Consider the following 24,882-nt stretch of genomic DNA (forward strand, 5'->3'; position numbering starts at 1 on the left):
CTTCCTTCGCTTCTGTCTCAACCCATCTTTTCAGAACGTGAACATCACTGTCCTCTAAGGAGTGTCCCTTATCTTGCATGAGCAGGTGGAGTGCTGAGTCTAGTCTTGATGAGCTGGCTCTCCTGTGATGATGTCCCATGTGGAGAGGATGTTTAGTCTCCTCTATATGTATATACAGTAGGTCACAAAAGTGAGTACACTTAGGGGTGTACTCACTTTTGTTGCCAGAGAGACATTAATGGTTGTGTATTGAGTTATTTTGAGGGGACAGTAGATTTACACTGTTAGACAAGCTGTACACTGACTACTTTACATTGCAAGTGTCATTTCTTCAGTGTTGAAACGATATAATAAAGTATTTGCAGAAATGTGTACTCAGTTTTGTCACATACTTTATATACGTCAGTGCACTCCTCACCACACTGGACTGCATGTACAGCGTTGCTCAGCTTGTGTGTGGGTGTTTTATTGGGTTTACGACACCATTTATCACGTAATTATAATGCTTTCTTTCCTATAAAGTGTCCCAATCATCAACATTACGAGTCACCTTTGACGACATATAGTTGGGACTCATGATCATTCATTTAGAGCTGAAGACGACTGTTGGAGTCCAGTTGTCTTCTACCGAAGCTCTTAAGATTAACAAGAGCTAGATGACTGAGGATCTGCACAGAGAGAAACTATCTGAATTGATTAGTTGCGTGGTCTATAAAATGTTAGATAATGGTAAAAAAATAAAAATAAAATAAAATTCAGTCAGTGTTTCCCAAACCCTAAGATGATCCTAAAATCCACATATTTAGTTTGCTCTCATAGAAAGCAAAGAAACGAGAAAATATTCAAATTTAAGAAGTCGGAATCAGAGACTTTAGAGACTTTTTTTCTTGAACTGAATTATCAAAAAGGCTGACAATCAACAGTTGACATTCATTGCAACATTCATCCACACGACACACAGGAAAACTGAGACGGCAACGTTTTACGGGTCAACTTTAGTTGAATAAAAGCATTAAAACACCAAAGTAAAAAGGCTCCGTTACAAGTGAATATAAAATTTGACTCAAGAACACGTAGAGAGGTATAGCAGCAAAATACATCAACATAAAGGTAGTAACTGCGCGGCATGGTCCCTTCATGTGAGGTACATTATTACACACAGCGAGTTTGGATTCTTATTATTACTGCCTTGTAAAGAAGCAGGTCAAGCTGGAACTACTGTGGAGTGTTGCGTATTTTCTTCAGTGCAGTCATTTTTTCAGTGCATAACTTCTTAGATGTAAATCATTTGCCATTATGTATGGCTGTATTTGGCATATGTCTCTACTCTTTATTATTTATATGTATTGCATAAAAAAAACCCTTAAAGTAAAAGTGCATCTACTTTGCACCATGTTCGGAGCCGTCACCACTCAAGTGTTTATTCTCAGGCACATATTTGAATTCTTAGGCTTGTGTACAGCACAGTGAACATTCAGTTCATCCACAGCAGCATACGTTATGGCTTTACCGTGTCTTTTCTACTCTTTTTTTTTTTTTTGTACAAGTGATTTCAGTGCAACAGAATCAGGCTGCTTCAGCTTTAACCAAAGGCCACGTTTTGGCTGGCAGAAGACAACCTGTGCATGGAGAGGCACATTTACAGCAACAGCAGCGAAAGCGTCAGAACTTCCTGTTGTGCAGCGCAGCGACCTGCCGCAGCGAGTCTCTCTGGTTTGGGCTCAGTCGGGTTTTGCTGCTCACCTCCTGCCACTGAAGAGCGCCGTTGCTGCTCACCACCTACAGCGAGAGGCGGCAGAGAGTCGTAACCGCAGAGGCCAACATCAGTCCACCACTGCACATATTTTTTTTTAAAGTAACACCGCTCTCACCATATTGTTGATGTCCATCATCATCTGGCTTGTTCTGTCCAGGTGAATGTTTAGGACGGTGGTTTCCACCCAGGCGTTGTCTGTGTTCCTGTAGTCATCCACGTAACCCTCAAACACCTGAAACATCATCAAGTCAAGACAAACATTTTTAAATTGATTATCAGTCATTGAATTAAATTAATGATCACGGCTTGTAGGTTTGATGCCCCACAAAAGCCCATGTGTCTTCTACAGCAGTGTTATTTACATGTTTATAATATTATAATAAAGAGTCTCCGCTAAATGTTAAAACTTTACTTGTAGAGGATGTTGTGCTTTGATCAATTATCTCTGTGATTGGACATGTCTGAGATTGTCAGAGGAGGCCTTTTCCCCCTTGTTCTCCATGTTTTAAATCAGGTAACACTTTTAGATGAGTTAGTTTAGTTAGATGAGTCAGTAAAGGACAAAGGAGCATTACAATATGGTCCACAATGATTATAAAGATGAATCTTTTTAAGGGGAATTTATCATAAGACTGTTATTTTAGATTGCATAACTTTCAGCTTTAAAAATGAACAGGTTCCCTCGCTACAAACTCAAAGCTGGCTTTCTGTAAGTCATTTTTTTTAAATTCCTGATTGCACTTTAAAGCCACACAAGGTCTCTCAAATCAGTGGGTAAAGGCCTCCTGGTTGTAACCTGCTCAGCTTTTTAACCTGGTTGATCAGATCAGCAAATACTCTATCGATGCTAACTTGTTCACATCTGTTCTTCTTATTTAAGAATTGTGGCTTTTCATTGATTTAAATACTTATTAAAGTGTATGTTAGTGATGTTTTACCAACTTTATTAATACAGATTCAACTTTTTCTTTTTTTGGTTACATCAGGATTCATCAAACTGTGACTTGGCCTGTGACTAGCTGCGAATAACCCAGTGCTGCCCCCGGTGTCTTTCTCCTATGTGGTTTTAGTGATGAAGTGTACGCCTTTAAATGTTTGTAAGATCGGAAACTGACAGTGGAGAGCAGGGCAGCGAATGCAGGAGGAAACAGCCGCCGATTTACACGTAGCAAATGATCCACGGCTGGGATTTGAACGGCGTGTGTCCATGTGATACACCCTCGAACCACTCAGTCACCCTTTAGGTTGCAGATTTATAGTTGTTTTCCATTTACTGCTGCACTTTTTGTTCTTACTGTTCCTCTGGCTGCTTTAAAAGCCCTGCAAAGAGTGTCAAACAGACCTACCTTTGTTCCCTCTGATGCTTTTGCGTTTATCATTTCATACAGCTTCTTTCCCATGGTTCTCTTAAGAGTCACGGGCAGGCGATTGGCAGAGTCAACAGGCCCCTAAAGTTTTATTTTTGAAAGAGAACAGAGCATTTATTTGAACAGCGAAAAAACAGTAAAAATAAAAAACACCTGAAGTGGACGCACAGCAGGACTCACCCCAGGTAGGGCCAAGGTTCCTCGACTCTCATCAAAGACAGCCAGGTACTCCAAAGCGGACCTCTCGCTGTCTCGCCAGCTAAAAAAAAATCAATTTTCAGAGTGTTAGATCATGTTGTGCAACCCAGTGGTAGGGAAACAATCTCTTTAAAAGCTCTGTTAGGACATGTAACGATGACCCACCGTGTGAGCACGAGGTCGAGATTCAGGTTCGGACCCAGACGGTCCAGTGCACCTCGTCCCCGGATGCCCGTCCTCCCTCCTGGGTTTCTGATAATGAGACGGCCCGTATCAGACATCAAGACGTGCTTGTACAGTTACTGTAAGTGCTATTTGATGCCCAGCGTATCTTATCTTGTATCGTACCTGTAATTATCTAAGGCTTGTGGTTCTGATCTGCGAGGAGGAGAAAGAACAGATGAAAAGTATACGGAGACTGGAGGAGGTTTAGCTGGACAGTGGACTCAGATTTAGTCTGAAGTGTAAGGTATTGAGTTTAAACTGTTTCGAAATGCAACCCGAAAACTGGCATTCATGGGTCACTGAGGAGCTGCTAATTAGCATTTACCCATCCACGGTGTCGCCGCTGCCTTCAGACGCGTAATAAGTCGGCATGTACGAGCTGAAGCCGACCTGAAAAGAGAGGACAAGAAAACCACCTGAATCCAAAAATCCCAGCGTTTTTCTGACACCTCATAATTTCACGGGAGAAAGTTTTTGTGAAATACCTCCCACGGCACTTTCTCCTCGGGCACAGGAAAGCGTGTGAGTTTGGTGTTCGGGTAGTGAAGCTGGCGGGAGTTCACGTGGAAACCGTCCTCTTTCTCTGACGTGTCAGGGGTGTCGTCTGTTGTGTTTAAGGCTGCAGGGGGGGCAAAAAAAAGTTAAAGTGGAGTTAAAGTAACACGCTGGGAGAATAAAACAACAATATGGAGATGTAATTCAACAGTAAAGGCGAATGCTGACTCAGCGATGGTGGTTCTTTTGCAGCAAAACCCTGAGATTTCAGACTGTCCATAATCCACTGCAGGGCTCTGGTTGACTGGATGACCTGAGGGGAGAAAATAAAATGGGTCAAATACCTCTGATAACTGCTTAGGTAAAGATGACAGATTTGTTCCGCAGGGGACACGTGGAAGCACAATTTAACAGACGCACAGACGTCTGCCGTCTCTGTTCGGCGCCGTAGCTGTGAAATGTTACAGACGCAGGTGCGACATTACTGACAACCACAAATCAGGTCACAACCTGCTCCTCTAGTCGGGCCAGTCTTTTCAGCATGGCGGCGGAGCTCGTTTCCTCTTCTCTCTCCAGCCGATCGCTTATGGTGGTAACCCTTAGAAAACAAACAAGTGCGGCGTGAGTGTGTGTTTGCAGATCACTGCCAAACTGTTGATTAAATATTTAGCAGCAGCCAGGCTCAGCAAACCATCTCCTGGTTACAGCTTTATATTTAAAACACAGATATGGCAACAATCTTTTCATCCACCTCCACGAACACGTACATTCTCCAAAATGCCAGTTATAGATTTGCTTTTAAACCTGCAGTCTTTAAAAATTCTGACAGCTGCAGGTTGAGGATTTTTTTCCCCCTTACATTACACATAATAATCGGACCCATTTTTAATATAAATACACTACAGTGCAGCTTCAAAGTTGATTTCCAACCAAATTCCACAGAGCTGGGGGTCAGAGCCACAAAGCTGGACACAATCTAAATCTAAATCTAAAGAGGACTGTTAATTTGATCCAGAAGCATCAAAATTCTGCTAAAAAAAAAAGCTTTTACATAAGTTCATTAAAACACTAATAACTCATTATAGTGTCTAGAGGCTCATATGAAACAATTACGAGAGCATATAATCACACTCTGGTTGAACTGCTCATGACTCGAGCATATTAGAAGATGCACAGACAGCAGCACTCCTGAGGATCGTTATGTTTCGACACTCGGCAGCATTCCTGTGGGATTTTACTTTTGGGCTGTATCCAGGATGCGTCTGTCCACGCTCTGGCTCTGCTCCTGCTGTGCAGACAGCAGGTATCTGTCCTTCATCAAGGCCTCCCAGGACAGCAGCTCCTCTTCCTCTATAGCAGGAAGCTCGTTCTCTGAAAAACAGGCGCTTTGCATCACTACGTAACCTAATTCTGTGCACACACATACACGCGCGCATCTACGCAGACGGAGAAAGCTGCACGACAGACAAATCGGGATTGAGGTAAACAGAAAATTTTATCACGTTAAACTCTGTGCTGGCGGAGCGATGATACATGAACACAAAACACAGATGACACAGCGTCGACTGTGGAGGGGTCAGAGGTCACTGACTAGAAGTTGTTGGACGGCAGACAAAAACAAGAATAAAAACATCATACATGGGTTGCGTGATACTAACCATCTCCATGACAACTGAGCAAACATCCTCTGCTGATGAACACCATGAGATGTGGCTAAAAGCTCTAAACACAAAGTCCAATTTCTTTTTCCTGCAGTTGAATGCTAGATGTCCGACTGCTGGTGTTGTGGGCTATTGTGCAGTCAGTCATGAGTGTTTGATTTTGTTGCTGCTGTCATTTGTCTGACATTTTCTTCATGACAGTGACAATAATGTGGCTCCTAATTGCACCACAACAGTCCAACATCAGTAAGTAGTAAAGTTTTAAACAGGGTGCTAAAGCTAAACCAAAGAACTCTTCATGAAGTCGACTTTCCACACAGGCAGAAATAAATAATTCATTACTTACTGAACTCTTTGTATTGGATGGGGGGCCTCCGCAGCACCATGCTCCTGATGAAGAGGTAGAGATGACTGAAGAAGATTAAAGGAGGAGGGGCGGTCGGACGGCTGTGGTACTCCTTAATTAGCTCGTATCTCTGAAACTTCCATATACAGTCTGTGTTGTCCTGGACTTCCTGGAATGTAAAGCTGTGCGGCGACACGAGGAAAGACAGGGAATGACAGAGGAAGACAAGGAGTACGAGAAAACAAAGAATGCATCAAACTTGCAGAAACAGCGCGTCTCTCGCTGTGACGTTGAGGCGAACTCACTTGAAGATCGCTATGAGCAGGTTGAGCAGCAGTATGTTGGCGAAGAGCAAGTACACACAAAGCATGATGATGGTGAGCCACTCGGGGAAGGCCGGCGTTTGATTGTCATTCAGCACAGGACACTTGGGCTTCAGAGGGTCGGTGCCATTCATCGTGCAGCTGTCTATGTCAAACGCAGCGTCTGCAGAAAGCATCATCAACAAGCAAATGTAACCCTGAGCTGTACTCTGACACACTGAATCTAAAACTAGCTCGACTCTCACTTGACAAAACCACACAGTAGTTATAGCAACAAAGACGGACTCCAATTCCACTCACTATCAATGCTATCGGGAAAACTCCCAAATATGATGAGGTACGGCTCGTAAACCGCCCCACGGACAACCCAGTCCAGCCGGTCGTCATTCTCGATGAGGATGCCTTGCTTGGCCACGCCGTACGCCACCACCCAGATACTCAGCAGAAACATGAAGAAGAACATGTCCATCATCTGGAGGACAAACAGACGTCTGTCACGAGCAAGAAACACTGCAAAAGTGCCACCAGTGATGCACATTTTCACATCGAAAATGTTAGAACTTGTCAGTCAGTGCCCATATCGTCACATCTTTTAGATTTAGCAGTTTTAGCGTTTAACACTTGGGCCTTTTGTTGCACAAACAATATGATGAAAAATGTGCACACAAAGAATAAACCGAAATGAGTGGAAGTGCTGAAAGTGGCTGAGCACAAATCCCACTGAAGTCTAGAGTGGTAACAAAGAGACCAGCTGTACCACTTTGTTCAAAAACACCTTTTATGAAACACAAAGAGCAAATTTCATCTGCAGACACCAGATGGAGGCCCAGTGAGGCAGAAGCCTCTTTTTTGTATTAGATAAAAGGTGTTCTGGAGCGTAGCATTTTGTTCTCTGCTGTTGCTCCCACATTACATCAGGTCGCCATTCATTATATTTAAACCCTCTCACCATCCTTCGGACTATGATGATTTTGGGTCCCAGGGTTCGGCTGATGGTGAAGATGGCCATGAGACGGAGGCAGAAGACCACGAAATCGATGCAGAGGAGGACTTTACCTGGATACAGCAGCTTGTTTGTCAACCTGAAGAACAAAAACTTGGTGATTCATCGGTAATCCAGTGGGTGGAGAGAGCGTGACAGAGAGAGAAAAACATACCTAAACGCAAGGCCGATAACAAACAGGATGATGGACAGGACGTCTAAAATATTCCACAGTTCGTGGATGTACATCTTGGCTTTCCTACGGAACCCAAAACCGTCGGGATCATGAAAGAGCTGAGACAGAAAAAGACAAAATAATACGGGCACATTGGGATTGTGATATTTATTACATGTAGTAAAACAATATTGCTCTGGAGAAACAACAACGAGCACATTGGTAGAGTTAAACCTCAGTAGGTGGCACACAGTAACTAAAGATGCTCTAAAAAACACCCAGCATGAAACCTGGTGAATAAAAGTAATTACACAGTAAGAGAGAACGAAGGTCTGGTTATGAAACCTAATAGTTTTGCAAAAGCCTAAAAAAATAGTCAATCTATTCTCAGATATGAACATGTGGTAAGTAAACTAGATAACCAGCCTGCAAAACGTCAACTAATGCAATAGGCACAAAAAAGACAAGAAAAAAAGGCTTTATATTTGACCACAGTACACTGAATACTCAACCAAAAGAGAAATTCTTGTTATTGGATCCAGCAAACAGAAACGTTCATATACTGCCATCTAGTGGGCACATAAATGATCACATTACAGTTCCTCTCCGGGCATTGATTAAACCCCTTAAAGCTCATTTTGTGGACCAAATCTGCATATCTAAATTCATCCATCCATTATCTATACACCGCTTAATCCTCACTGGGGTCACAGGGGGGCTGGAGTCTATCCCAGCCGACATAGGGTGAAGGCAGGGGACACCCTGGACAGGTCACCAGTCTATCACAGGGCTACACTTAGAGACAGACAACCAATCACACTTACATTCACACCTACGGACAATTTAGAATCACCAATTAACCTCAACATGTTTTTGGACTGTCGGAGGAAGCTGGAGAACCCGGAGAGAACCCACGCTGCACGGGGAGAACATGTAAACTCCACGTAGAAAGATCCTGGGTTTCCTCATTGGGACGTGAACCAGCGAGGCAACGATGCTAACCACCGAGCCACCATGCAGCCCTGGACCAAATCTACATGTTTAAATATCTGTTTAGTTTGCATGAAAATAACCCTGCATTAAAATGGTTTAGATCACATTACTCTAGTATGCGCAGATCTACTCTCTGGACACTCGCTGCAGCTCAGCACACCAGCTCCTGACTCGCTTCAAACACTGTAAAAAATACTCTGCACTACATCAAGTTGTAATATCACATCAGAGACACATGTTCAACCTGGAGACCGATTCTGAATGATGATATAGAAAGCCTCACCCTGCAGGTAGATGAGATTGTTAATTTTTTTTAATGAAATCCCAAAAGTGTGAGTTTGTGTAAACTGTCATTTCCACGGTAGCAGTAGAATGTGGATACGTTAACCAGATGAAAAACTGGAAGCCTGTTGCTAGAAATCTTCATGTCCTGTTTGATTGTGACTCAATTTTTGAACGGCACATAACAAACCGTTTTTGTCCAACTAAAGAACATCATCATTACTTGACCAATTTCAAGTGTTAGTGATAAAATAACATTAAAACATGCTCTTATCTCATCACCACTGACTTACAGTAACAGCTTTTCTTAGTTCGGCTGCAGACGGTCCAGAACGGAGCTGCCAGGCTTTTAATCGGACGAGGAAATAGCTCTGACCGCATCACAATGGTTTTAGCCTCTTTACATCGGCGTCTTCAATCATTTTTATGGTTCTTTTGACTACTTACGGGGCACCACATGGTCTGACTGCTTAGTACGTCTCTGGTCTTTTATGCCAGTACAACTTCTACTCACACTCTGGGATCGTCTGTCTAACAAGGATGTGAAGCAGCCTGCCGGAAGAAGTAAAGCAGGACGAGTCAGTGGTTTCTTTTAAATCTATGCTTAAGACATAATAAATGCTAAGTGCTAAATAAATACAGCAATATTAATATTATCTTTGCCACAGGACTTTTTTTTAAATAGCAGACTTGCTTCCACTGAAAAACTCCAGTAATATTCCAATAATATACAGTTTTGTAATATGCTGCCACTTTAATCAGCCTTAATTGTAGTTTTGTGTTTTGCTTCTCCTGTATGCTTTTTGTCTTTCTTCCGCCGTTGTCTCAATTTGTGTCTCATTTGCATTATTTTGTGTCTCATTTGTGTTGTTTTACGTTGTTTCGTGTCTAATTTTCATCATTTTGTGCATTGTCTGGACCATTCTGTGTCTGGTTTGTATTGTTTCCTGCCTTTGTGTTGCTTTGTATCTGTTTTTGTCATTCTGAGTCTAGTTTGTATAACTCTGTGTTCCAATACTTGCCTCGTTTGTGTTGCTTTATGCCTGCTTTTGTTGTTTTTTGTCGTTTAATGTCTCGTTGGTGTCATTCTGTGTTGGTTTGGGTCCTGTTTGAGTTGTTTGTTTGCTTCCTTTGTGTCATTTTGTGCCATTTCTTTGTTGAATTCACACCTTCAGTTTTTATAATTAATGGTCACTCTTGTTTTTGACTCCACAAAAGAATCAGATTTGACAGTTTTTACTCATATTTTGGAAAAACTGCACCCTGTTAGAGTTTGACCTTGTTTTTACAGTAATGTATGACAGTGTAGAGCAGCTCCGTGTTATGCTGCTTCCTCCACCAGCTGACTGCAGCTGTAGTTATCAGGAACACTTTAATCTATTAAAGCATAAACAGGATCAATGTCTTTACTGAAAACTGTCATTCTGCACTCTAACAGTTTATTTCTGGCTTTGACTGCTGAGATTTTACTCAACTAAAGAAATAAGTTCAACCTGTTGGAAGTTTGTATCCCTTAAATTACCTTAATAGTGTCAATAAACGAGGCTTTTTTTAAGCTGTGTTGTAAACCAGTGCAGTCAATCAACACATTCATAAAGGACAAGTGACCGACAATAGTTGTTGGCTGAAGTCGTTTCACTCCTCGCCAAGAAGTGATGCCAAAGCAGCTGTAAATAACAAGCACTGCAGTGTGTTTTTTTTGTGTTGTTTGTTTTGTTGCTGTTTATTTATTTGTTTGCGTGTCCCAGCTGCCGTCTCTCACCTGTCGGACCTCCTCACACACCAGAGTGAACAGCCAGACGTAGAGCAGCAGCTCCGCAGGAGACGGCGTGGTCTGGAAGTCGATCATCAGCACCACAGCGAACAAGAAGAGGAAGGCGAAGTAAGACACGATGTTCCCGTAGAACTTGGCCTGCGGGGAGTCGTACAGACACACCAGCCTGGACCAGCTGCCCAGAGGCTTCAAGCGCCGAAGGCTGAGGACAGAAAGGTCGTCGGGGTTAAAGGGACGACTTGATGTGTTCAGATTTAACTAGTTCATTTTTCGCCCAACTGGCCTTTGAACCGTATACTTACGGGGTACGAGCCTTCGTCCGGAGTGTGCTTCCTGTCACCGTCTCCACTGTCTTCATCTCCTCGCTCTTCTCGGTGTCTTTCTGGATGAGTTCGTCACGTCTAAGGAGAGTTAGAGTAACCATGCTGACCAACACTGATGATGAAGTACCACAACATGTTGCTAAATTCAGGTATTTTCTGTCATAAAACATAAAAAATAAACTTATGCATGTTTGTAATCTGGGATTTAGCCACTTCCAGCTTTAACAAAACTATAAACATAATCAGTTATGATTAGTACAAACACCAGTGAAGGAGGACTTGGTGCCACCAAGTGGTGTCTACAAATAAATACTCTGAAGAGTCAAAAAAAAAAAGGGGGTCAGTGGACGGATCCAGACGGTCAACTAAAGTTTCAGACAAACCATGGCTGCTATATAATATATGCATAAATCTCTAATTAATGTTATTTTTATGTCAGGTACTTCCTCTTGTTGTTTTATGTACTAGGTCTTAATCTCAGTCAAGTTTCTCAAGTTGGAACGTCTCCAGTGTTTTGGAAGTTGAGGGAGACGGACTCTGAACTCCACATACTTCTTTATGACGCTAATATGATTTTTATTTGGGTGATTAGAGAGAAGATAAAAAAGCTTTGTTAATTTGTTCTAATAAAAAACCCCTATAAACTCTATTCAGTATCTATGCTGGCCTTATTAGATAGAGGTTTATAAGAGCTTTTAGATGTTATCTGTCACTCAACCGTCCAAAACACTCACTAGTCAGACTGACTACTACACAGGAAACTGGCTGATCTTAAACACACATGTAGCTGTTAGAACGTGGCCTCAGTTCTTTTTCTGCTAAATGTAATTTTGGATCTGAATTTGAGAGAAAATGATGAAGGACAGCTTTATCTTTATCTTTTTTTTTTCCAGTGCTCAGGGTTTGAGGTCACTGACACCTCGTCTGACATAAATGCAGAATTAGTACGGCCACTTCTGAGTTGCTGTCAATTTATCTGACAAGTTGCATTTGTCGATTTTAAAAGGTGTGGTCTGTGATTTTTAGAATATTTAGACAGTCAGCATGAGCCAGATTTAAACATCTGTCCCACTCCCGCTGCACAGAACCGCTAGTGGACCGAGACATTTGATGATTTTGATGAAACTGTGTTTGTGTTTATTAGTTTCAAATTGGGCTTAAAATTTTTCCACTATTTCTAATTGGTCCCCCAGTTTTACAGTTTCCACAGAGCTCTGACTTGTGGGCATTCAAATAAAACCGATGTGCTCCTATAAAGAAATCACCTGAAAACCAGGAAGCCAGTGTAGATGAGAGGGAAGAAGACCATGCAGACCAGAACCCTCCACACTGGGTTGTCCACTGAAAGCTCACCACACCAGATTTGAGTCAGAAGAGCCTAAAGGACAGACATTTTGTCATTTTATCAGCAGTTAATTACATCAAACACTCACATCAGTGTATCAAAGTCATTTTAAAAAAAACAAAACAGAAAGTTATTAATCAAGTCAAATTCACAGATCAGTGGTACAGAATATATGTTTTTTTTAATATAATTTGAATTCTCAATTCTGACTTCCAAGTTGTAAAACGTGTTGGAAAAGCCCCCAAAGAAAAAAATATCTCAGTCCTCATCTACCTGAACACCTGGCTGAGCTACGAAGCTTTTATCATCGGCCTCCAGCGCCAGTCGCAGGCACGTCGTCCGGCCCCACAAGTGTGACGCACGAACCAGCAGCTTCCGAGCTCGTTCAGCGTCGCTGCTGTGGCACTCGCTGAACACGCCTGCAACGCACATATACACACTGGAGATAAACCCCAACCACGTCACATCAGCGCCATCAAAGCCGCCCTTCGCGTCATACCAATGGCGTGTTGCTCGTAGTGATCGGCGAGCTCCTCCATGTCCTCTGCCTGATCTCCCTCTCTGTCCTCTTCTGCCATTTTCTTCAGGATCTTACTGGCAGCCAGAGCGGCAGACATGCAGTCTCTGCACTGTGCACATGCAGATACAGAAGGATGCAAGGTCAAACACACACACACACACACACACACATGCACAAAAGACAGGCTTCAAACTTTGTCTGCGTCACCTGCTCCCAGGCGATCTCAGCCAGCTCCTTGTTGTTCTGCACGACGGCCCAAAGGAAAAGGTCTGTGCCTGGGTCCCTCTGAACTTCAGCAACGTCCTCCCTGAGCGGAGCCTGTGAGTCTGCCTCACTTTTAGACAGCTGAAGGAAGAGTGAAGTTGCTTTAATCGAACTGTTTATGGCCAGGATAGAGCTTGGATTTCTGAAATACGATTCACGGCAGCTGGACAAATAAAATTCATGCATTCAATCACAACATCCCCTCTGGATAGATTCATGGTTTTAAGACAAACATACTCACTGACTGTGACATGTCCTCTATGGACATGTTGAAGTGGAATGAAATGTTGGGTTGAGGGTAGATGCGTCGGGTGAAGCTGCCCAGCAGGTGTCGCACCTCGTCGGAGACGTGAGTCAGGGAGATCATCTCTCCTTGCCCTACGCGAGCTCGAGTCCTGATGGCGAACGCTTTCCTCCGGTTGCGGCGAGAGCTGTGGACCCGCTTGGCCAGCTTGCGCAGGAAGAAGCAGCTGGGCAGCTGTTTGTAGAGCTCGCACAGGGTCTCCTCACTCTGCAGGAAATCCCTCAGACTCACACCGTTCTCCAGAAGCAAACTCACAAACTCGGGCTTGTCGCCAACCAGAGCGGAGAACATGGCCCAGTGGAGATCACTGGACTGGAGGATGAGGAGAACAAGACACATTAAGGTTTTGAGTGCTGCTTGTGCACAGTTATTGATTTTCAGCAAAGTGTCAGGCTCTTGACTGGTAATACAAAAAAAATCTGGATAATAACTGGTTAGGGGAGCAGTGTGGAGACCTGAACAGTGTTTTATGGTACAACTGTTCTCTCACCCTCACATCATACATTTTTTATGACATACTATTTTTTACCATGCTGTGCTGGTGTGCTGTTACCGACTCAGTTGACTTGACCAGCTTCCCTTTTTGTCCCTTTACAGGCTTCATTTGGGGTTTTCTGTATTCAGTGTGTATTTCTCATATTTGTTGTATGCCACATTTGGACCAGTACAGTTCTGAACTGAGTAAACTAACCCGTATAGTTGAATTTATCTTTCTTATCTTTCTACCAGCATGATTTCCTGTTCCGTCTATTGTGCTGATTTTATCTTATCTAACTGTAACGAGGCTGAATAGTGTTGCAACACAGAGTTAAGTTGAGAGGATCGCTTTTATTAATCAATCCTGCCTCTGAGGGAAAAGTTTAGCTCACACAAATATGCATCTTGCCCACCCAATCAAAAGTTTACAACAACAACAACAACAAAAAATAGTTTGTCCAATGGAAAAAAGTGCAAAACCTATCAGTACTGTTTCTGACTTTAATTGTGTGGGCAGGTTACAGCCAAAGTGTCTTTCGGAGCAAACAAGACAAGCAAAAGGGCAAACATGATACCACTGCCTGAGAAAGAATGACTCACTTAGCTTGCTCTAACTTGTGTATGGACTTAAACAATTAGAGCCTTTAGTTACGTTTTCATTCTTCATGCTTATTAATGCCTCAGATAATACAAAAACTCCGATGTTAAAGGAGGAGATGCCCGTCTCTGGTCTTAAATCTGGAATCCTCTGATTACTAGCCTCAGGACTACCAACCACCAGAGCTGCATATCTGATATTTCTACCGCCACTAAAGAACCTGATGCCAATGATGTTAGTATGTATAACAGTCGTACTCACCTTCCACTTGCTCTCCTCAGTGAAGATCTCGGTCTCGGCGATGTCCACTCGGTTCCAGGCTATAGCCAGCTCCAGCTGCCTCCTCCAGCTCTCGATTCCCAGAGACTCGCTGGTCCTCGAAGCTGAGTGGAGGATTTAGAGCGATGTTATTTACTGTACATGACAAATGTGTTTACATTTAGTTTAGTTTAGGCTCCTCCAGAGCTTATCCGCTCCTACTCGAATGCATCTTGTGATTATTTTCATTGTCTATTGATTGATCTAATTTGCAAAACGGATTCTTAAATCATTCAGTTGTAATGTTTTGTTGCTTGTTTTGTTCAGCCTACATCTTGCAACCCAAAGATATTTAATTTACAACAAGGAAACATACTAATCCTTACATCAGACCAGGAAATGTTTGGCGTTTTGGTTCTATGGGTGAATCGGTTGATGAATCAAACACCGTGCTTTCACCAATAATGCAGGCTGTTGTTAGAATGGCTTTAATCGTACACCAAGATTCTCCAATCTGGCCTCAGAGGACAGCAGACAGTAGATGTCCAACAGTCGCTGAGTCAGCAGAACGACTACACGATAATGTATTTTAATTACTTAAATGGAGCTCAGTGATGGAAAATCTGGGCAAAGCAGTTTAGCTGGACTGATGACTCACTGTGATCAAAACATTAAGCGACTGACCAGCGCGGTGGACTCACCCTTTGCTTTAGTGCACTTTGCATCTGAATTCTTTTAGACACCATAAGCATTAAGCTCGATCTAAATGGCTTTCATCAATCTTGAGGTGGAATTTCTTTGCCCTGCATTGCAATGGCATTACTGCACTATTTCTAAAATAGATGAAGTGTGGCTATTAGTGTCATTCTGTAGAGAAATGCAATCATTCACGTCAAAAAATATCCTGGTTTGTTTTCAATCAGGATGCATTTGATACCACCATCCGCTCATTTCTTCCTCCAAGAGGCAACATAATACTGGCTAAGAGCTGGTTTGGCACTCAGCCTTTCTGTCTTCTGTCAGACTTAATGCCGTGTTGTACTCCTGCAGTCAGCCCAGGCAGCTACTGAGCATCTTTTTTAAACGCATATACTGACCTTTGAGTAACGCTTGAAGAATGGCTACATCCACGTCGCCCTGTTTGTCTTCGGTTGCTGTGAATACCGTCAACAAGTGAGACATCCTGATGATGTCCTGAATCTGGAACAGATGACGGACGTAATGTGCAAAATTTCACAACAAACTTTGTGCAAAACATTTTGATTTCTGGTATTTTGTTCTTTAGTTGCAGGAAATTGCTGGAACCAGATTAGAGCAATATTGGAGAGACCTTCCAACAACTTGAGGGAATGTAGCAGGATGCCACGGTCCGCCCCATCACATACGATGTTAAGGTCCATTAGAGTGAAGCAGTTACCATTATTGGACACAGCTGAGAGATCACATGGAATCCCAAAAGTAGAAGAAAGTGGCCCTGGAAAGGCAGCATTCTCTAACAAGATGTGACCTGAATCCAGATGGATTTTTAAAATACTGCCGACTTTTCTAAATGACATTTTCATTTTCCATGTCTGGTCGGCCATTTTGGTGTAAATATCTTGATGACTGGTACTTAAGTTTGTAGGTTCCCAGTACTCTGTTCTGATTTTAGTGATATCGATTTTTCTCCTTGAGGTTGACGTGGTTCAGAGTGAAGTTTCTGGACAACTAGTTATTGGAATCCCATTACATTTTCCACATATATTCTTGGTTCCTTTAGGATAAATTCCTTGCAGATCCTCAAACACTTCCTGTAGCACCACCAACAGGCCAAAGTTTTCCCTCAGTCACTAAACTATGTCAGTATTGGCGGGATGCATTGGTAAGAAGTCTGTGTATTCATGGTTCACTGAGGAAGATTCTTACTGACATTGATGGTCCCCTGATTTTTTGGTGTTGCCAATATGAGGCTACACTTAATGTAAAGTGTGAAGGACATTCCTGAGTCCAAGTCGGTGAATTCTACTGATTTTCCACTTGCACCAACATGAGGTTCACATTTGTTTTTCAGAGTGTGTCTTGATACCTAATGGATGGATTAAACTTTATACAATATTCAAGGTCCCTAAAGGATCACGTTTTTACTCATTCAGTGAAATATCTCAACATTGGTGTGACGGATTGGTACAAAAATCTGGCGTTCGTGGCTCCCAGATGATAAATCCGTCCATCCTTGTTGTGGCTTTTCCTGTAGTGCTGCTATAACGTTACACCTGTCTGATTGGCAGATCTTGCATTTACGGCCATCATTGTGCCAAACTGACCAAAACTCTGCATAATTTGTGAAATTCATCCATCCATCATCTATACACCGCTTAATCCTCACTGGGGTCATGGGGGGCTGGAGTCTATCCCAGCTGACTCAGGGTGAAGGCAGGGGACACCCTGGACAGGTCACCAGTCTATCACAGGGCTACACTTAGAGACAGACAACCAAGCACACTCACATTCACACCTACGGACAATTTAGAATCACCAATTAACCTCAACATGTTTTTGGACTGTGTGGGAGGAAGCCGGAGAACCCGGAGAGAACCCACACTGCACAGGATGTCCTCACTAGGACGCAAACCGGCAACCTTCTAGCTGCAAGGCGATGGTGCTAACCACTGAGCCACCTTGCAGCCCTGGACAGAAACAGCATTTTGGAAACTAGCCTGTTTTTGTTGAGGTCATCAGTACATTCACTTACCTTCTTGGTCCATTCTATGATGCTGAGGTAAGGAAACCTTTCATACTCTTCACCGAAAAACTTTTTCATCAGCACGTGGATGAGGGCGATAGTGACCTGGGAAACCGGCAGTCCTGACACCTGAGCGATTACATCTGCTATTCTCCCAGAGCCCTCCATGATCACACATGGTGTACCGTTCAGCATGGCATTGTAGATGGTCTGAGAGGAGACACAAGAGAGTCAGACGAGACACTTAAAGAGAAAGAAGAAGGAGGAGGTGAAAAACTGCTTACTCACATTCAACGTGCCTGGTCCTCCATCCAAAACCACACACACCACGGGGATGGTCACACCGGTCTCTAGAGGTTAGATGATAAAAAAATCAATATTAAGAGCAAGACAGACAAAAACAATCACATTTGAGATGTTATCTGTAAGGGCTTGCTGCTTCTGTAGATATTGCATCAACTATTTTTAACCTTTGTTGCCAAGACGCTTCCCGGAGATGCATTTCTCTAGATGGCTACGCAGCTCGATCTCCACACCGTAGTGCCCGTGGGTCCCGTCGTCCACCAGCAGGAAGTGGGTATGGTTGCTGTCGAGACAGGACAGTCGGTCCTGGGTCTTGGTGTCCATTAAATAGTGGGCAGGGAAACAACCCTGCAGGGGAAGAGCGACAAAATCCAGACTGTATGTTATGCAGCTGATGAACAGGAAAAAGACAAGCCACATGTGTAAAATGTGTTCATCCTACCTCTGGATGCACCAGAGCATCTCTATTGTGAATTACTCCCCATGTTGCCACGCCGATGGCCACGATGTTGCCCTGCACGGAGCTGCTCAGGGCGTAATCCCTCACGGCCTGCCCTACATGCTTCATTACGCCCGCGTGGGTACCACCAGTGATGATCCACGCACCTGCAGCGAGCCCAGAGCATGAGTTACAGCATGTCGATCAGCACAACAACAACAACAACAACAACAACAAGCACAAAAAATCCCGGTCATCCTCTAGAATTTCCACAGGAGAGATCTTGTGGTCTCCAGCTTATACAAAGGAAAACACATTAGCAAGTGTAGCTGCCAGTAACTTCAAATTAATCAGTACGGCAAATGGGAAATGCAAAGAGTGTGAAATGTAATTGTGGCTTAATTTGTGGAATTGTTTCTGGACCAGTGACTTCCTAGAGGTGTCATGTGACAGGGAGGTTGCCAGGCAACCAGCAGAAACCCCTGGATATTGTATTATCTTTTTTTGAACTTAAATCAAATCAAATCAAGTTTATTGTCATTTTGCTGTACATACACAGCAGCACAGGCAAGATGAGAGAGCGCTCCTTCAGGATCCTTTACTTGAACCTCTGGGATAGGCAAGACACTAAACATAAACTTAGTATGCAAGTCAATAATTCACTTTATTGGAAACACTCCTTTTCAAGCCGCTCTTACAGAAGGAATGGAGCTTCCTTAGGGTGAAAGCGAAAGTATATTTGACCTCTAAATCACTGACTGCATGAATGAAGGAAGGAGGTGGCATGTCCTCCACAACCACACCTGCCCTCATAAAACAAATGTTTTCACAGCCTTTCTGGCTAATGATTTGTGCACATTAACGTCTCACACACACCGGCTGACCTGTAGTCTGGGCCACTTTGATAAGACCTCTGTGGAACATGTTCTTGAGACGAGTCTTCAGATAGAAATTCTTGGCTCCTCCGGTCACCGAGATCAGCAGGTTCGGAGGGGGAAGCTTCCAGAGTTCAGTCAGTAAGTGGTACAGGTCGTCTGGGTTGGCATCAGTGGACACTCGCGCGTACTGACAAACAGAAACACAAGAGGCCAGGATAAAGTCATGCAGGCACACATTCATACACTCTGATTGCAGTGGAGAACACCTTCACCTTGCCCTTCTTTTGCCCCAAACCACCGAAGCTGATGTCTCCGAAAGCATCAGTGGGCATTTCGCGGACATGTCGGTGCTTGTTCCACAGCTCGCCCGTGAAGTCCTCTGGCTTGATGGCCTCATCGATGTGGCTGGTCTTTGGGTAGCCACACTTACACACATCAGATCTAGTGGAGAAACCGAGATGTGTAATGTTTAATGGAAATGACACAGATAAAACAGAAACACAGTTACACATAGTCGGCAGAATTAACATTCAGTTGTGAGCAAAAGTTTGGCCATTGCTGGTAAAACTATCTACGTTGATTTTTGCGATTCTTTCAGGAAAAATGCTTTAAAAAGTTTATTCAAGCTCAAACTGATCTTCATCCGTCCACATCTCTTGTTGCTAAAAAGGCTTTGGGTTATCCGGATGTTGCTTTGCATATTTCAGTAGACCAGCAAGTAAGATCTTCTTTAAGGGATTCATCCTGTTCTTTGTATCAGTGAAACATCAGCTCAACATCAGCTCAACCTTCTTGCAGTTCCTTTGCAGTCATATGAAGGTTTTTTTTGTCTTTTCTGCCCAGCTGACGTCCAGTTTTATTTTCCACATCTTCTCTTAAGTTCACCATTTCTTGAGGTCATTTCAGACGAGTTGGAAGCACTTAGATGTTGATATTCTTTTATAGCCGTCCCCTGATTTCTAGGCATCAGTTAGCTTCATTTTCCCATCATCAGTCATTTACGTAGAAGATCCCTGTGATCTTCAAAGCAATTAACAGTCATTAGCCGACACTCTTGACCTGCTTAAAGCCCTAACAAGTCAATTAAGGCCTAACAAGTTAATGAAGTCCAGAGAATGTATAATCAGCAGTGTGCCCAAGCTAAAAAAAAATTTAAATTCATGAAATCTAAAAATAAATCACAGTGCAGTTTAATTTGAATAATAATTCTTTAAAAAAAAATCAACATAACATGCCAGTTGGTGACCAAACTTTTGCGACAAGCTGGAAACCACTAGTAAGTTCAATTGTTATGCAACTCCCCATCCCAGCAAAGTGTCTCTGCATCCCTGTGCAGCAGCAGCATCAGCAGCAGCTACCAGCTCAGTCACAACACCGTCCTCACCAAACAAACAAAGCAGCTCATCCTACCTGCCATCTTTTTCAAATAGGCAACACTCCTTCTTGCAGAGGTTCTCCTTGACCCAGGAGGCAAAGGCAAAGCGCTGGAAAGAAGGCGACAGAGAGAGGTCTTTAGAGTTTTTGACTATCCGGCGCACCGCAGTATTAAGCAGCCATGGCCCCGACTCAGAATCCCCCATCCTGGTGCAACACTTGGGGGGGCAAATCCGATCAGATCCGCCTCGGGCTGCCGGCTGACAGCATGAGAGGAGAGTAGGAGGCTCTGCAGTCGGAGCTGTGGGTGCTGGCTTGCACTCAGCACTGCATCAGTGATGTCAGAGCTGCTGAGGAGACTGAGGCTTGAAACCCGACCAAACCTCAGACACACTGCACGGGGCAGCAGGCAGGAGGGTGGATCGATGGAGCACTGCATTACTGAGATTGAGTTCCAGTTTTGGCAGAATACCCAGAGTGGTTTATCATGCTTGTGAGCAAGAGATACAGATTTGTTCAGGGTTTTTTTTTTTTTTGACAAACTGCCATCCAGAGGTGAACAATGACAAAGCATCTTTACTCAAACACTCCTGGCCTCTACTCCAGTGGTTCTCAAACTTTTTAACCCCCAAGATAACATAAGTTTGTGTTTGTGACCCCCCAGTTTGAATTTTTAATATGGCATCAGTAGCAATGTTATTGTTCATTTATTAATGCATGAAAAATTAATATTAGTTCCACAGATTCATCTCTTTACATTAACACATTCATTTTATTTTAAATGAATGAATGAATTGAATTTATTTTGAACAAATGAAAGGGTAAAAAATATAAAAACAAACTAAAATAATTGAAAAAAGAGCAGAATAATAATATTGCATAATCGAATCATAATATTAACAAGTTTGAAAAAGGAGTGGGAAGAAGTTTTAATTTTGACAGCCCTAATACAAATTTGATAAATGTCGGCTTTATTTTTTTAATCTTTTTTTGTGATGATCTGGCGACCCCCTGAAATGATCTTGGGACCCCCATAGAGGTCCCGATCCCCAGTTTGAGAACCCCTGCTCTACTTGACTACATATCAGGGAAAGAGACCTACAGTTTAAGAGCTATAGTTCCTTGGTGATATTAATATTTTAAACACAACAAATCAGCCAATGAAATAACTCATTATAATAGATTGAAGCACAGAACATATGAATATGAAGCACATCAAGTTTGTAAAGTTAGCTCCACCTCAACTAATTGCAACAATAAAGCACCACTGATGTGTTAAAATGCATGAGTAATAACGGTGTAACTACTGCAATACTGCAATATTAATATAATATAAGTGCTTCTACATTTCCCGCTAATACTCCTGTACTGTTACTAGAGTACAACTATGAATGCAGGACTTGTGGTATTACTACTATTACTACTGAAAGTATCCAATGATAGATCTGCTTTTAAAGACTCCAAATGAAACCGTCTGTCCCACAAAACGATTTCCCGCCATGTTTCTTCAGCTTTTATATCCATCCCCGGTGCTTGCAGGCATCTTTTATATTCATTTTTATCTTGTTTTTCTCCTATCAGGCGTGAAAAACGGCGCTACGGTAGCAAATGTAATACAACAACTAATAAAACGCCAGTCCCCTCGCTCCTCACGGCGTTTGATCAGAGCACACAGCAGGTAAACACTCACCTGTTTTAAATAAGAAAACTCTCGATTCAGTGCAGAGTGCTGCTCCGTCATTTCCTTTGGGCGAAACTTGTTGTCAGATTTAGGCAGCATTTCTAAGGAAGATTAAAAAAAAGAATAATAATAAAATAGTTGAAACCTTCTGTGTGAATGTAGGATCCTGTGCTTAGGTCTTGTGAAGGAAGACAAGAAGCAGCAGAAGGTGCATCTTATCAGTTATGGCCTGTTAACCTATAAAACCTGGGACTTTATCTTGCTGACATGTGAGCTGTCCTGCATTCTGTCAACGCCGAACTTCCTGCAAGAGCACGACACCAACTTGACAGACAAATTTTAAATCAAGCAACCGCACCTAAAACAACCCAGTCCCACACTGACCTGTTGCTTCAGACGTCATCAGTAAATCCTTCATTATCACGACACAGAGGCTCTAATTACTTTATGCAGCTCTGCTAAATGTCTCCACCCTCTCGAAATACGATTAACCTCCTCCCTTCTTGTGCTTCTGCCAGAAAAGATAATCTGATACACAGTCAGGCGTCACGTTACCAAAGACTGAGACGCAGAATATTCAAAAATGAGACCTTTAAACATGTGGTGTGTTCAAATCCCACGAGAAAAGGGAGAAAAGATTTACAAATAAAAATCAACATTTAAGTTGTGATTTGTCATATTGAATATTACCTGTCATGCTGCCTTCAGAGCCGCCTTTCATTCGAATAAACAACAGCAGCAACATGAAGTGGTTTGTAGTGAGCAACACACATTTTTGCAAAAGTGCTGCTTCATGTCATATAGTGCTTGTTGCCAGGTGACACCTATTGAACTAGAGATCTCGTTACTGAGTTGAGCAGTGGGTCATTGTCAGGAGCTTGGATTCTATCAGTGTTTGTAACTAAAGCTGCTGGAGTTTCTTCCTCTGTAGTTGGTTTTTTCTTAACCTTGGCAACATGTCCACGGTTGAGCATGTTCACGTTGAAGCTGCAGTGCACCAACGTCAAAACATTCATCAAGACTTTGTTAGCCCGGTTCTTTAGTTGGAAGAACAAACCAGTGAAATCTTCAGTTCGGACTGACAGAGCCCTGATGTCTGGAAATGATTCACATTTATCTTCTTGGGCTGGGAGGTCGGACTTGTGGGTACACTGAGGTTAATTGGCCAGTTACTGTAACGTGAACACGCCGACCACCGTTCACGAGGAAGTTCACTGGAATGTAAACAGAAACTGCTTTGATCAAATACAAAGTGTGTGTGTGTGTTGTCCAACAGGTGTGTAACTAATGCAACGGACTTATCTGAGGTGTACAGTCTGAGTGTTGGTGATAAAGTCATATTTAACACACAGGTGAAAAGTGCAAACAGTAAGCACCAAGTGAAAAGTGTGCAGAACTGAATTCATATGTTATGAGAATCCTGTAGGACCTGAGCTGGAGTAAGAACACTAGCGATCTTTAAGCGGTTCTAGTATTTCCTGAGGAAGCTGAAACAAGCCTCCCTCCCTGCCAGCATCCTGGTGGAGTCATACTGCATGTCCACATGGTGCTCCAGCTGCAGTGTGTCAGACAGAGAAGTCCTGCAGAAGACAGTCAGAGGAGCTGAGAGGATCATCGGATTTTCCCTCACTGGCTCTGTCCAAGAACTTTCCCAGAGCTGCTGCAGGTGCAGGACTCTGAACATTATCGGAGACTCCTCCCACCCTCTCCTTAAACAGTTTGAACTGCTGCCATCAGGCAAACGTTTCCATAGCGTTAAAGGAAGAACCTCCAGACTGATCAACAGCTTCATGCCACAAGCTGTCAGAATGCTGAACTGCTGATCCAGATATGCAAACACTTCTGTATTTAAATTGCTTTAAGCTACTGGATCCTGAAGAAACGCTCTCTCATCTTGCCTGTACTACTGTGTGTGTACAGCAAGATGACAATAAACTTGATTTGATTTGATATGACATCTCTAGACAAAGCCAATTATAACAACTTCATGCTAGCTTTTCAATTACAAGACTTTTTTTGTGTAGCTGAATCACTCCAGTATCAGAACTTACCACTGTGCAGTGCAGATTAGGTTTACAGCGTCTGAGCAGAGTCATAGGTGAGCTGGTGTGCTTGAGCTGCAGCGCCCACTGAAGCCGTGGGCGAAGGGAGCAGCGGAAACTTCGTAGATCTGCACATTCTAAAGGAAGCAACAGCAAAGAGTTGCATCGGTGCCATTTTAAAGCACAGAGGGATTGTGGAAATTTTTGTACAAAGAGATGAAATTAGTAAATCATCAAACACCTGGACCAGTCTAGAAGAAGGAAGGGAGAAACAAGGGACGTCACACAGCAACTAGGATGCAGAGAGAAGCTCGTACACTGAGTGTCACAACAAGCTACAAGGAACACCAAGTCTCTGCTGCAGGCAAATACAAAAACAGATGCAACTAGCAGTTATTAATGAGGGAACAGAAGAGACAGAGCTGAAGGCCGTTGACTCCCTGATGGTCAGACTCACTGTGCTTTTGAAGCAGGCGATGGAGGTTACTGCTGCAGCGTGATTGGAGGATGGAACCGGACACTGGACGTATCAGTGACAGAAACATCAGCGAGGCGGGAGCCAGGAGCCTGAACAAGACCTTGAACATATCAGCTGGCAGAGAGACAAATAAAACAACAAAAACCTCACAACAGGCCTCAGGTGCAGTAGTTCTGTGTGTATAGGATGAAGCTGGAGTTAGTTTCTGATGTGGCAGTTAAGAGAACAGTTAAGGAAAACTTAACTCACAGCAGCACTAAGCAGGAAATTTTCTTTTCACATATTATTGATGTAAATCT

General features: G+C 43.0%; 1 protein-coding gene across 1 annotated transcript; it reads right to left on the minus strand.

Annotated features, from left to right (window-relative positions):
- Positions 1–977: 977 nt before the first annotated feature.
- Positions 978–22,162, minus strand: trpm2 (transient receptor potential cation channel, subfamily M, member 2). The gene is made up of 33 exons (XM_008287671.1): positions 22,073–22,162; positions 20,419–20,642; positions 19,281–19,449; positions 19,015–19,195; positions 18,134–18,297; positions 17,859–18,039; positions 17,677–17,738; positions 17,398–17,598; positions 15,764–15,866; positions 14,670–14,791; positions 13,271–13,645; positions 12,973–13,110; positions 12,745–12,874; positions 12,519–12,664; positions 12,166–12,278; positions 10,880–10,978; positions 10,566–10,779; positions 7,529–7,647; positions 7,321–7,453; positions 6,672–6,843; positions 6,354–6,534; positions 6,049–6,230; positions 5,280–5,412; positions 4,552–4,639; positions 4,270–4,354; positions 4,032–4,165; positions 3,872–3,936; positions 3,670–3,699; positions 3,487–3,573; positions 3,304–3,382; positions 3,103–3,204; positions 1,872–1,988; positions 978–1,779 (listed from the first exon to the last, which is right to left on the minus strand). Exons 1-33 carry the CDS (start codon positions 22,160–22,162, stop codon positions 1,663–1,665), a joined length of 4,536 nt encoding a protein of 1,511 aa, XP_008285893.1. The 3' UTR covers positions 978–1,662.
- Between the last annotated feature and the right edge of the window lie 2,720 nt (positions 22,163–24,882).

This window comes from Stegastes partitus, unplaced genomic scaffold (assembly GCF_000690725.1).
Source record: "Stegastes partitus isolate 25-593 unplaced genomic scaffold, Stegastes_partitus-1.0.2 Scaffold511, whole genome shotgun sequence".
Classification (NCBI taxonomy): domain Eukaryota; kingdom Metazoa; phylum Chordata; class Actinopteri; family Pomacentridae; genus Stegastes; species Stegastes partitus.

Excerpts from the sequence above, each read along its gene's own strand:
- trpm2 (XM_008287671.1), bottom strand. The coding sequence starts at position 22,162 with ATGCTGCCTAAATCTGACAACAAGTTTCGCCCAAAGGAAATGACGGAG. Across the intron at positions 14,792-15,763 it reads TCTTCAAGCGTTACTCAAAG|CTTCGAGGACCAGCGAGTCT; the intron begins GTCAGTATATGC and ends TCCTCCACTCAG. Across the intron at positions 4,355-4,551 it reads TGGCCCGACTAGAGGAGCAG|GTCATCCAGTCAACCAGAGC; the intron begins GTTGTGACCTGA and ends TTCTCCCCTCAG.